The 13917-nt window shown below is 50.6% G+C and overlaps 1 protein-coding gene and 1 pseudogene across 1 annotated transcript; one reads left to right on the forward strand and one right to left on the reverse strand.

Annotated features, from left to right (window-relative positions):
* Positions 1-2719: 2719 nt before the first annotated feature.
* Positions 2720-3896, reverse strand: LOC147004614 (tubulin alpha-4A chain pseudogene; annotated as a pseudogene).
* An 8868-nt stretch (positions 3897-12764) lies between these two features.
* LOC115030104 (polyadenylate-binding protein 1-like 2) lies at positions 12765-13616 on the forward strand. Its single transcript, XM_029473593.2, has one exon. It carries the CDS (start codon positions 12864-12866, stop codon positions 13551-13553), a length of 690 nt encoding a protein of 229 aa, XP_029329453.1. The 5' UTR covers positions 12765-12863; the 3' UTR covers positions 13554-13616.
* Positions 13617-13917: the final 301 nt, after the last annotated feature.

Genomic DNA, 13917 nt, shown 5'->3' on the forward strand with positions numbered 1-13917 from the left:
AATGCACGCCCTTGCCCACTATACAATCTGAATGATCATTACCTAACTACAAAGGTGACAGAACACAACTTCACAATTAATACAGAATGCTCCCAGGGCTCCCTGTCTGATTTTGGTATTTATTTCATATGAAATGAATGAAATTCACTTCTATCTTCAGAATATCCAGTGTGGCCACTGTAGATATGTAAACTGAATCAGAGCCTGCTATTATGTGCCTCGATTGGAAAAGCCAAACCCATGGTTAGAAATTGTATTATTGCCTAAAATTAAAACTTGAGGTCATATACTAATGGCATTCCACATTGGGCCTAATTCCTTCACCTCTTCAGCACTTCCCTCCATTTGTCCTTTCTGTACGCCTCCCATTATGGCTACCTTTGGCAGCTAGCATTGTAAGATGCTAAGGGTCCTCTAAAAAGATGGCCAGTTTGTGTTATCTAATACCAGGACGTGTTTTAGGTTCCTGGCTGGCTCCCCAATTTGGAATCACGTACTCTACCAGACATGTCAGTGCTTGACACAAACGAACTGGCTCAGAGGCAAGGTGGTGATAAAGGAAAGACATCCTTAGAATGAGCTAGCTCTGCTTGAAAGAAAGCAACCGTATTCACTCCACTTTTTAGGCTGATTCAGGAGAGTTTACGACGCGAACGACGTGAATCCATCACACACAAGTGAGGGATTTTTAAAAAAATAACATGACCTCTTGAGCACAGGATGTTTTTGAGTTTGGGAAATTTCAAGAACAAATATCATTACTTCCTCGGTTTATTGTGGTAACTGACTAGTTTACTTGTGTCATATTACAAAAATGACAGGCTAAAGCAGTGGCTCTCAACCTTCCTAACACTTAAATACAGTTCTTTATGTTGTAGCAAACTCCAAGCATAAAAATATTTGCATTGCAACTTCATAGTGGTCATTATTGTTACTGTTTTGAATCAAAATGTAGATAGATGTGTTTTCCAATGCTCTTAAGCAACCCCACGTGAAAATCTTTCAACCCCAAAAGTTGAGACTCACGGGGCTAAGGAAATAGTTGCTCTGAACTCTGCTTGCTAATCATCAAATTTATTGGGGAAAAAAGCATATAAATTCACATGATTAATGTGCCTAACCAGGGTCAGGCAATGCTAAATGAAGGTTTGTATAGAAAATTATTTGTCAATGCTCACTGACCAAACCACCTGGGAAAAAAGCTTAGCATTCATTCTATAAGGGCTTGAGTACATAACCACCACACAATTCAATGATTAGGTGTGTAAAGGTCTCTCAAAGCCAAGTAAGAATACACATCCAGGAACCCTGTATGTAGATAGATGTGGGATGTTCGCCAATGCCAGATTTATAACAAACATAGCATGGAGGCATCCAAATGCCCATCAGAAGCTGAGCACACAAACAAGCCGCTGTGTAACTGTGCAGAAACACAGGGCCAGTAATGAATGCAGACAGAACCTTGACTGAGGAAACAAAATAAGAGAATCTCAAAATAATTACTATTAGGATTGAAAGAATTCAGAGCCTTCAAAAGGTCCATACTGTGTGTGTGTGTGTGTGTGTGTGTGTGTGTGTGTGTGTTTGACAATCTCCATTTGTGCACAATTCCAGGAAATACAAAGAAGCACTCATTTCCAGAAAGCATATCTGTGTTTGCCTAGAGACAGAGAGGAGAGTGTCAGAGTGAGGGAGAGGGAAGCGTTGCTAAGGGCTGGAGAACATGTTTTCAGCTGTGGTGAATATTCTGTGTGTCACTTGTTGAACCTGCCGATTGCATACTGGAAATATAAGCAATTTGCCATGCATCAGAAATATCTTAATGCAGCCCCAAAAAGTCAAAGGAAGGAAAGCCATGAAGAAACTCATTAAGCTATGGGAAAACGGAAAGTCACCAGATTTGTTTGTCATTATGTACACAGCAACAAAAAGACCGTCAGAAGAAACAATGTTAGAAATGTCCCAAACCTGTGGCAAAAAGAGAAAAGCACAGCTCTCAGAAGGAAATGAACTCCAAGCAAACCCAAGGAAAGGCTCACAAGGTGAACATAGCTTCCCAATGAGACATACAGGGACTACGAAAAGAGGAGGTCTCAATTACTTTTGTTATTTTTCTGTTTTCTTTTTCACTATCTTTTACTTCTTCTTCTTCTTCTTCTTCTTCTTCTTCTTCTTCTTCTTCTTCTTCTTCTTCTTCTTCTTCTTCTTCTTCTTCCTTCTCCTCCTCCTCCTCCTCCTTCTTCTTCTTCAGCAATGAGACTTTAATTTGAAAGGATTTTGCAAAAATCACAGTGAAGAGGCTGCAAGTAGGTGTCTAGTCTTTTCCCTCATCCCTGTCCTCATAGGAGTCTGTCTCAGTTGGGGTTTTACTGCTGTGGGCAGACACCATGGCCAAGGCAACACTTATAAGGACAACATTTAATTGGGGCTGGCTTACAAGTTTGGAGATGCAGTCCAGGATCATAAAGCCATGGCAGCATCCAGGTAGGCATGGTGCAGGAGGAGCCGAGAGCTCTACATGTTCATCTGAAAACTGCTAGGGAAAGACTGTCTTGCATGGAGCTAGGAGGAGGGTCTCAAATTCACCACTACAGTGACACACATCCTCCAACAAAGCCACACCTCCCAATAGTGCTACTCCCTGGGTCAAGCATATACAAACCACCATAGAGTCCATGCCTACTTCCTCATAATCCTCTCCAGCCCCAGAGAGATCCCTCTACTCCAAGCCCTCAACCACATACCAGTATACAAAAGTCCTCTTTGCTTACATTAAGTTAAGTTTGTGGTCTGGGCAAGAACAGGCTTCAGCAATCTTAATTGTGTTGCTCAGCATACTCACTGCAAGCTGCACCTTGTCCAGATCACCCACAGGCACCACAGTGGGTGCCTAGTAATTGACACCAATCTTGAAGCCTCTGGCACAATGCATTGTGGGTTTCATCTTGAGGGTAGTGATGGCAGCATTCACATCCTTGGGTACCACATCTCCATGGCACAGCAGGCAGTAGGCTTTGTACCTGCCATCTATGGATCACACATCACCATCAGGTTGGCAGGTTCAAACCAGGCATTGGTGAACTCTGCCATTGACAGCTGCTCATGGTAGGCTTTCTCTGCAGAGATGATGGAGCATAGGGGACCAAGGAGATGAGGGGGTAGGGCACCAGGCTGCTCTGAAACTCAGTCACATCCACGTGGAATGGCCCACCAGAACACAAGGAAACAGTGATGCAGAAGTTGATCTGGCTGATGAGGTTAGTATAGGTTGAGTCCTCAATATCTTTGTTGTGGTGATAGATGTCACAGATGGACTCCTTGTCCACTATGAAGGCAGAGTCTGTCATACCAGAGTGGTATGTGTGGTCAGGATGGAGTTGTAGGGCTCCACTACAGCTGTGGACACTTGCGGGGCTGGGTAGATGGGGAACTCTTTTTTGGACTTCTGGTTATAGTCAGTAGAAAGCCACTCTCATCAGCTGAGACCTGGTGAAGCAGGAGCTGGTGCCCCCTCCAAAGCTGTGGAATACCAGGAAGCCCTGAAATCCTGTACACTGACAAGGCAGCTTACGGGTCTGATCCTGTCCTGGGTCGACGATATCATGGCCAGTGATGGAGTGGCCATGAGCATTGTTGAGGGCTGTATCTTCTTTCCAAGCGATAAACTGCTCTGGGAGAAGGAGCCAGATTTCATGTGATTTCAGAAGGCAGCAAATACACTAGCCTCCCGAGCTACAAAGACGACCCAAGGCACATGTTTCCAGATGTAGTTTCACAGAAGAAGGTGGTGAGGGAGTCTTTTCTCCACCACCACCAGTGGTCTTGTCACTGTGCATGTGCCCATAAGTCTGAATCCCAGGTTCTGGACAATAGAGCTCCCAGCAGGCATCGCCCATCTGCACACCAGCCTGCCCCACCCGGAATGGATTTCATTCATGCATGAGGAGTCTTTACTGGATTTTACTTTACTGTAGTCCCACCTAGAGTAGTGGCCACAGGTCTCAAGGAAGACCTCACAACTAATTTTCTATTGCTGTGTTAAAACACTTTGGCCAAGGAAAGTTAGGGCAGTGTTTACTAGAGCTTGCTTGCAGTTTCAGAGGATCAGTGCATGACTACCTTGGTGGGGAGCATGGCAGCAGTAGGTCAGGCAGGCCTGGTGCTGGGGCAATAGCTGAGAGCCTAGATCTTGATCCTTAGACTTAAGGCATAGAGAAGGCCAACTGGAAACGGTATGAGCTTGGAAAATCATACAAAACCACAGATTCCCATGTTCTCTAGTAACCTAGTGTATCTGTGTGGACTGCCAATCATTACCTAGCTGTGCAACTATGGCCTCTGTGGTGACAGCTTGTGTTTGATCTGAGCAGCAAAACATGGTAGTTTCCATGACCAACAGTGGAACAAGACTGCCTTGGGTTAAATCATATCCCAGATCCTGCACTCAGGCCAGTGGTTGAATCACAATGTTTGAAAGCCACCAAAATTAACAAAGTTCACCAAATGTACCATGGAGGTGTTCTTAACACCAATTCCATGTGCTGTTGCAAGCTAAATAGTTTGATGATCCTTTGTCTGCCTCCCCTTTGAGGGTCTGTATCTGTGGGAGACAGACACAGAGAGTGTATTTGTAGATTCAGAAATTGACTCCAAAGGGAATTCACATGTATCACACTTTCAGATGATCATGGGAGAAGAAAAAGGATGAGGTACAAAGTGCTCAGAGAACTCATCTCCTTTATGCCTTCTGGACAAACCAGGTATAGAGGGGGTGGAAAGGTTTTTCCTCTTGACTTCATGAGACCTTACCACACTGTGTGGAGAGTAAAGGTTCTGTCTGTGAGGCAGACTGGAACCAGAATTACACAAGAACTATTGTGTGCACACTTTAGTAAGCCAGGATTTGCCACTTTATAACATTAAACTTTGGTAAAATTGTCCCAGCGAGGACATGGCAGCGTCAGAAGGCACCCAGTACATTGGCACAGCAGCAAACCATCTCAGTTTGTGAAGTGTGTCCAGATGTGTTCCAGGAAGAGTCTGAAACTAGAGACAGAAAATGCTCCTGACTCAGGCACAATTTTGTTGAGCAAGCTTCACACCTCTTGAGAGGGTAGAAGTGCAAGGCTTTTATATGCTAATTTGCAAATACCTCGAACCCCCAGAAAAAAAATCAATGGATCCTAATGTTGCTCTGATTGGGAGAAGGCCTACACAGGGAGTAAGTAGGCCAAGTGGGTTAGGGGCAGAGAATCAGGCAGTAGCCTGGAGTGAAAAGTGGCCTTTACCAAGGACTGAAGCCAGGAGGTCAGACTCCCTCTGTTCTGACGCTTTGATCCTAGTCAGAGGGAAACATCCAGGCAGCCTAGGGTACCAGAAAGAAAAGTTCATCTGGCTTCAAGAACCAGATGAACAAGCCAGCCCCAGGACAGAGGGAGATGGGATTAATAAGGAGTCTATTGTATAGGCATTGAATGCCTGCCAGGAACTGGTGGAAAACATTGGCCATTCGTGACCACTTTGGATGAATGTCCCCTCGCACAGCCCAGGACTCCAAAGGTAAGGAAGAGCAAGGAGCATACAGTAATATGTCCAAGGTAAGCAGCACTCCTGAGCCGTGGCCTTGGCCGCATCCTAGGTACACTGTTATGTGATCACTCCTGGAAACTGCCTGTGATTCTGACACACAGGGGCAGGGAAACCTAGAACCAGGTGATGGACGGTGAATTGGTTAAGGGGAAAGAGGAAGCTGAGCAAGCTGTGATGTAACCTCTCACTGTGATCACTCTGTGCTGTTGCTTTCAAGGAAGGATTAGGGCAAAGGGAGCATCCTGAAGGAACCTGCCAGGATCCTCCAGGAGAGGTTCAAACAGTCCAACTTCCAGCAGGAACAAAAGCATAGAATGGTTACATGTTAGTCTCTAAGATTTGGCCTCTAAACCAGCTTTGTCCCAAGTTCATCTTCTAAGAGCTCTGAGGTAGCAGATGGCCAGCAGTGCTTGAGAGCTATCAGAACGATGTGTGCGTCTTTCCTTCTGCCCAACCTGAGGCCAGTACCATCTCTTTTGAGGGCTGTGGCTCCTCAGGCAGTCCCAAGGACTAAAATTCAAAGGGAATCCTAACTTCAGGGAGAGAGCAGAGCTAGGAACAAGGCAAGAGAGCATGGTGAGAGGAAGGGACACAGTTAGGATAAACCAAGAACTTACTTATTCTTGTCTTTAGACACACCCAGAAGAGACCTAGAGTTCTCTCTATGAAGAACAGCACAGGGGACTGAATGGCGAAGGTGGTAGCACTTTCGTCATAAGTCTTTTATATGTATTGAATCCATGCATCACACCACAGACTCCTGTTTCATTCTGGAAAGATACTGTGGCCTCATGGGGGGATGGCTATCATGTGACAGGGGCATTTGCCTTTGCAGAGGACCGAACACCTGGGACTTAAAAACACACAACATGCTGTTGTTCTTGTCGTGTGCTGATGACGGTGCATGAGCATGTGTTTTGAGGACAACAATCTAAGTCAACAATCTAAGTCAACAATCTAAGTCAGAAATGTGGAGCATGTGATTTGTAAGCAACTGTTAAAATGAAAAGATTCAGAAATTACAAGAAGGGGAAGCCCTCAGGAAAACTAGAACCCAGACCCGAGAGGAGTGTCATGGAATTATCAGAGAGCTCCAGTTGGTCAGGGTCTATAGAGGACTGAAGGGGGTCATTTGGCAAGAGCTAATCATAGTACAGCCATGACAAAAAGTTTGCATTTGAGTCAGAGTGAAAGAGGCAGCCACTCTGACAATTTAAGGACAGGCCATGGGTGGAATGATTCCCCTTTCAGATGAGTCTGGCCACTGAGTGGAGCTGGGAGTGTGGAGGGAGGCAGGCAGGCAGGCAGGCAGGCAGGCAGGCAGGCAGGCAGGCAGGCAGGCAGGCAGGCAGGCAGGCAGGCAGGGAGCAGACTCTGGGGATGCAGGGGTAGGGTGGCAGTAGAGTTGAAGAGCTTCTGCTGGCATTTGATAGTCTGTGGCTACAGAGACAGCCCTCAGGCAGATGGTTTCTCCAGGTACACAGGGAGGACATGGGGATGTTCCTCTGACAGGGTTTGGCTATCATCCTTGGGTGGGTGCTACTAGTACTGGCTAGTTTTGTGTCAACTTGACACAGCTGGAGTTATCACAGAGAAAGGAGCTTCAGTTGAAGAAATGCCTCCATGAGATACAACTGTAAGGCATTTTCTCAATTCGTGACCAAGGGGGAAAGGCCCCTTGCGGGTGGGACCATCTCTGGGCTACTAATCTTGGTTCTATAAGAGAGCAGGCTGAGCAAGCCAGGGGAAGAAAGCAAGCCAGTAAAGAACATCCCTCCATGGCCTCTGCATCAGCTCCTGCTTCCTGACCTGCTTGAGTTCCAGTCCTGACTTCCTTTAGTGATGAACAGCAATGTGCAAGTGTAAGCTGAATAAACCCTTTCCTCCCCAACTTGTTTCTTCGTCATGATGTTTGTGCAGGAATAGAAACCCTGACTAAGACACTACTTATCCATTATCATTTGGAGAAGACTGCTGGAGGAGGCATAGAGGCAAGGAACTGTTGTACCTCATATATATCACTCACTCGTTCATAAACTGTATGGCGTTTCAGATGGTTGGTGGGTCAATGATTCCCTTAAAAGAACCCGTGAATGCCATCTTCTTATTTTACATTATTTTGAGAATCCATGCATGTGACCACAGACTCATGTTTCAGTCTGGAAAGATACTGTGGTCTCATGCGGGAATTTCGGCTATCATGTGACAGGGGCATAGCACCTTGTCTTTCTGCTTATGTCTGTGCCCTTCTCACATCAGCAATACTTCCCATACAGAGAAGTGATCAGAGAGAGAAATGAGTCCATGTAGATCTGGGCCCTCCGTAGCCTTAGGGCTCTTCCTGATTTCCCACAAAATCTGAACGAGTCCACACCTTTATCTGGACAGCTGCCCTCCCACCCTTCCTCCTCCCAAGTTACTTCCTCCTTCCCTCTGTCACAATAAGCTCCAGGCTCCAGTGATGTCAGGCAGCACCTAGGATCCACTAGCACCCGGGGCTCTTGCCCTAGTGACTCGATACACTGAAGCTCTGTCTTCTAGGCAGGTTTTCCAGAAAAGCCTGGCAGTTCATCATCATCTCTAGCAAGGATTTCCCTAGGCTCCATGGTCCTCCTTTGCTGCCTCCTGGAATCTAGAAAGGTGTGCTCCCAATCATGTATTCATAAAGTATTTAGAGTACTAAGCTCTGAATACTTTGTTTTCTTTATGTCCCAGAGAGTGTTGTCTCAACCTCTACCTGCTTTCAGGGTTTCTGACAAGTCTGTCTTCAGATTCTCAGGGGAAAGTAAGCTCAGTACAGGGACAGTCTGGCTGTGTGAAGTCATGGTATCCTTCACGGCACTCAAGGAACCATTACATGAGGGTCACCACTGGCACTCCCTCCCATTTGACAGGGCCCCCTCCCTCCAGGGGTGCTGGACAGTCTTTTGACCTCTGTCATAGAGCTTAGTACTCTGAATACATTTGTTTACACATGGGATAAACTCACCACAAACTAACTGTAACAATGGATATAGCACCTTCATGGAGGCTGCAGAGAAAGGACTTGGGTAGTCTCCAGCTGGTGTCCAAGTCACTGTACTGGTCTTATTACTGTGACCAATGACCAGGACAGATTTGTAGACATAGGACATGTTCCCCTGCACCTATGACTCCAGCCATGCCGCTGATGTCCATGGAGTCAGTGGGCATATCTACTAAGGCAGAGTGGACTCTTGTTGAGCCCTGACCCTGGAGTCACCACCCTCCAGTTGGTTTCCCTGATCACTTGTCTGCTGTTCCTGCCATAGAAACTCCTCTTTTGTGGTCACATGACATCTCTCCTATCTTCCAGCCCCACACAGATGTCATGTCTTCCTCCTTGCCCTCCACCTTGGATAGACACCTGACATGGTGAGGCACAGTTCACCTGTCCCCTCTGTCTGCAGGCATCCCATCCTAGATCACTAGGGGATGACAGTTAGCTCCCAAGCCCTACTAGCTCCCTGCCCCTTGCCTCTGCTGGCACAAGCTCTTCCTAGGTCCAGAGAGCTGGGTTTTTGCAGATGCTGAGGTTCCTATCTGTGTACCAGCTACTCAGGGAGAGATGGAAAGTCTTGCCTCCTCAAGGCCCACAGGGGTCACGTTCTCGATTTCATGTTGTCCTATCCTGAGCGGCTTCTCATTAGAGAAATCAGTGTTACTTATATAAACAGGATGGCCTCGGGTGCCGTGACAGGTACATGTGCTGGCTTGTGAAATTCCATGGACCCCATAGTCTGGTCACACAGAGCTGATGAGACACTGTGTTCAAACGGCCAATAAACACTTGGAACAGTGCGCAACCTCTCAGCTATGAGGAAATCACATACAAAACTCGCTGCAGTTCGTCCAACCCAAGTCAGACTTGTCACTGTGAAGGAAGCAGAGCCCAACACATCTCCAGGAGGTCACAGGGAGAGTGGGACTCTTCTAGGTTTAGTGTGAACTGGCCCGGCCATGATGGGAGTGAGTCGTGATTCTTCACCGGCTAGAAACAGAACCAGCCTATGGCCCAGCTTTGCCACCGTTGTTCACAAGGGGCTATAAGCCCAGAGAACACAAACGCAGTTGTGCATCCATGGGTTGGATGTGCTGTGAGCAATATCCAGGAAAGGGAAAGAGCCCAGGTGAGCCTCTGGAGATGGGGACCTGAAGAAAACAGGGTGCACACCCAGGATGGGATTTTAAAGAGTGTAGGGGTTAACTGGAGAATGCAGGGGATATGTTGAGTAGAACTGGGCATGGTAGACAGCAGTGGTCATGATGAAAGAACAAACTAGAATGACACCTGTATGAAGAAGTCAAGATGAAACACACACTTACTCTTTTCCATGAAATTTCACTGGAAAAAAAAGAAGAAAAAAACCAAAACAACAACAACAACAATAAAAATACACAACCCAGTCTTCTGGGGTCAGGGCAATTTGTTAAGTAAACAGGCAGCCTGGGCTATTATAGTGGAGTCAGTCAAGAAGTCTTGAGGTAAAGCACCACAATTTGGGTATTTTTATTTGGTTTCTTCATAAATCCTGTGCACCAAGTCCCTGGTAAAGGTGAGACCCTATTCCTGCAATGGTAGTGCAGACAGAGGGAAAGTTTGGTCTGACTCCTTTGGAGCTAGTTCAGTCTGACAGTTTTCTTTATGTTCTGCCACAGATTTGTGTCTGTCTGTCTGTCTGTGTGTGTGTGTGGGTGGGTGGGTGGGGGGTTGCCACACTTGTACGCACGCTGATGTTCAAATCACTTTCTGCTACTTTGACCAGATGGCCCCTGTCCTCACAGATGCTGAGTTGTGACATGGCCATTGCTATAGAGCCCTAGCTCTCTTCCAACCTGTGGTCCTGGGAATTCTGTCTACACCACTGGGTGCTTGGGCATTTCCTCTTCAGCACAGCTGCCCTTGATTCCTAGCAGAATGCTCAACATCTGGTCCTCCTTTCTGATGGACAAGGGACAAGAGTCTCTGTTTTGCTCTATACTCTGGAGGATGTCAGCTTGACTGTCCCCTGACATTCAGTTCTGTTTGCCCTGCCCCCTGGTTGCTCTCTCCACACCAGCACTGAGTAGGTATATGCTGTCTCCTGACCACACTGGGGTTTTACACCCCTTCCTACAGTGCCAGAAGCACTAGCTTGTGACTGGGGACTCTGCATTTCATCCCAAAGTGAGATTTCAGCTCTTGTTCTCATTTGCCTTCTGTGCAGGGATGTGCACTTCTTGGTCCAGGTCAGGAACCTCAGAACCTCAAGGGCATCCAGCCAAGAGTTAACAAGCACCTGGCTCTGGACCTGGCCTTTCTGAGCCCTTGCCCAACCCACCCAGCTCAGGTTTGGCTGTCTTTAACTTACCATTGGGTGCTGCCCTGGAGGCTGAGGGCTCTTGATTTTCACTTCCCACCTGGCAGTGGGAGTTGAGGCTATGTAGAATCCTAGGTTTACAGCCGCCCCTGTGCTGTGGCAGAGTCTTGGAGAGGCTGAGGATGGAGTGGGGGTGCAGTTTGCAATAGAGGTTCTCTGCTCCTCAGAGAAGTTCAAAGGCAGCCCACCTTCCTCTGTCTTCCCGACCTGTGCATCCACAGGGCCTGGCCCAGGCTGTATGTACAGTACTTGCGGCAGGGCCTTATGAATGAGCAAGCATTCTTTATTCTCTCCTTCAGAAGTGTTACTGGGGGGAGAGGAGGGGCAGGTGAACAGGAAGGGGGAGCAGGCTCACAAAATGGCTCAGCAGGTTGCTTAGGGAGCTGGAAAGACTCCTGCTTTCCTGGGTGGCAGTGGTGGTGGTGGCGGTGGCGGTGACGTGCTGTGTGTGTGTGTGTGTGTGTGTGTGTGTGTGTGTGTGTGTGAGAGAGAGAGAGAGAGAGAGAGAGAGAGAGAGACAGAGAGAGAGACAGAGAGAGAGAGAGACAGAGAGCAAGACAGAGACAGAGACACAGACATAGAGAATTAGACTGACAGCAATGCTCTAGTGCCTCTGTGCCAGTTTGAGAGACAAGAGGCAGAGCAGTGGACACACAGACACATACAGAATGAGAGAGAGTGGCAGGGGAGGGAGAGAGAGCATGCTCTTGCTCCACTGTGTGTGTGTGTGTGTGTGTGTGTGTGTGTGTGTGTGTGTCACAGAGAGAGCATGCTCATGTTGCTCTAGCTCCTGGTGTGTGTGTGTGTGTGTGTTTCCCCATGGGAAGCCCCCCTTCCTCTGGATGCTGGAACACTGCTTCTAGGCTCCTGCAGGCAGGGCTAGCCTATCTTCAAGGCCACCCCCACCCACTGTCGCTCACTTGCAAGGTTCCCACTGGAATCACGGCAAGCTTCCCTTATGGGGGAAGGGGCAGAGCCCCCACCCCTCTCGCCGGGCCAAGACACAGAACCCGAAGCCCTCCCTCCGGTCCAGCGCACAGCCCTGTCCCCGGCACCGTCTTCCCCAGCGCGTGGGCGCCCCAGAGGCTGCGCACTGGTACCCCAGCCCGGGCTCAGCCCGCCCCCGCGCTGCCTGCCCGCCTGCCCGCAGCCCCGCAGCCCCGCACCCCGCAGCCCCGCAGCAGCCACAGGGGGAACCAAAGAGACAGAAGCCTTCCCAGCTGCCCGGACCACAGACGCCAACACCCCCCGCCCCCCACCCCACGCCGCCCTCGCGCCCGCGCCCCGCACGCCAGCAGCCCACGACCGAGCGGCGGCGGCGGCGGCAGGGGCAGGGGCAGGGGCAGGCTGCGGGCTGCGGAGACGGAGTCTGCTCTGCGCGCTAGCGGCCGGCGCTCGCCACCCCGGGTGACTCGCTCGCTCCCGCCACAGCGGGGTCCCCGTCCGCGGCCGCCGCGCGAGCCCCCGGCCCGCGTTCCGGCGCCCACCGGCCCTCGCCGCCTCTCCGCCCCCTCAGTTCCCGGGAAGGGAGGTCGCGGCAGCGGCCCGGCGGCAGCGGTGACCGTGGCGTCCGCGGCGACAGTGGCGGCGGAGGTCGCCGCAGCGGCGGCGGCGGCGGCGGCAGCGGCGGAGGCGGCCGCGGCGACCGTGGCGGAGGCGGTGGCGGAGGCCTCCGTGGCGGAGGCGGAAGCAGAGGTGGAGGCTGAGGTGGAGGCCGAGGTCCCGGCGAAGGCCAGCCTGGGGGAGGCGGCGGCCCTGGCCGGGGAGAAGGCAGAGGCCGGCGGCGCGGCCGCGGCCGCGGCGGTGGCAGCCACGGAGGCCAGCCTGGCGGAGGCCAGCCTTGAGGAGGCCAGCCTGGCGGAGGCGGCTGCGTCGCCTTCCTACGGGAGAGTGGATATGGACGAAGAGCTGGCGGCGGCCTTGGCTGCAGAGGAGGAAGAGGCGGCGGCCGGGGGCTCGGACGATGGGAACCCAGACTTTCCCACGGCCTCGCTGTACGTGGGCGACCTGCACCCCGAGGTGACCGAGTCCATGCTGTATGAGAAGTTCAGCCCTGCCGGGCCCATCCTGTCCATCCGCATCTGCAGGGACAAGGTCACCCGGCGCTCTCTGGGCTACGCATATGTCAACTACCAGCAACCGGTGGACGCCAAGCGGGCCCTGGAGACCATGAACTTTGACGTTATCAATGGCCGGCCAGTGCGCATCATGTGGTCCCAGAGGGACCCGTCGCTCCGCAAGAGCGGGGTGGGCAACGTCTTCATCAAGAACCTGGGCAAGACCATCGACAACAAGGCGCTGTACAACATCTTCTCGGCCTTTGGCAACATCCTGTCCTGCAAGGTGGCCTGTGACGAAAAGGGGCCCAAGGGCTATGGGTTCGTGCACTTCCAGAAGCAGGAGTCGGCCGAGCGGGCCATAGATGCGCTGAATGGCATGTTCCTGAACTACCGCAAGATTTTCGTGGGGAGATTCAAGTCCCACAAGGAGAGAGAGGCCGAAAGGGGAGCCTGGGCGCGCCAGTCCACCAGCGCTGACTTCAAGGATTTCGACGACGACTCCGATGATGAGGCCACCTTTCGATGAAGACTTCCCAGGACCCAGCCAGTAGAGCCACGTCTTGGCTCCCACCCCGTTTACAGCCCCCCACCCCCCAACCCACCAGCAGTGTATTGTATTGGGAGTGCAGGTTTCTCTCTCCCCCCTCTTCCCCCTCCCTTCTCCTTCCTCTCCCCCTTCACCCCTCCCCGCTCCTCTTTTTCTCTTTCCTTCCCTCCCTCTCTTGCCCTCTCTCCCTCTCTCTTCCCTCCCCTCTCCTCTCTCCTCCCCCCCCCCCACCTCAGAGCTAGCTAGCTAGCTTCCCCATCCCCTCTCTGCTCTCAGCCCCTCTCTTCTAATGTCCTCTCCTTCCCTCCCTTTCTCCCCAACCCCAGCAAGGGCCCCTTGTAGA

This window comes from Mus caroli, unplaced genomic scaffold, assembly GCF_978045245.1.
Source record: "Mus caroli unplaced genomic scaffold, Mus_caroli_1 scaffold_5, whole genome shotgun sequence".
Classification (NCBI taxonomy): domain Eukaryota; kingdom Metazoa; phylum Chordata; class Mammalia; order Rodentia; family Muridae; genus Mus; species Mus caroli.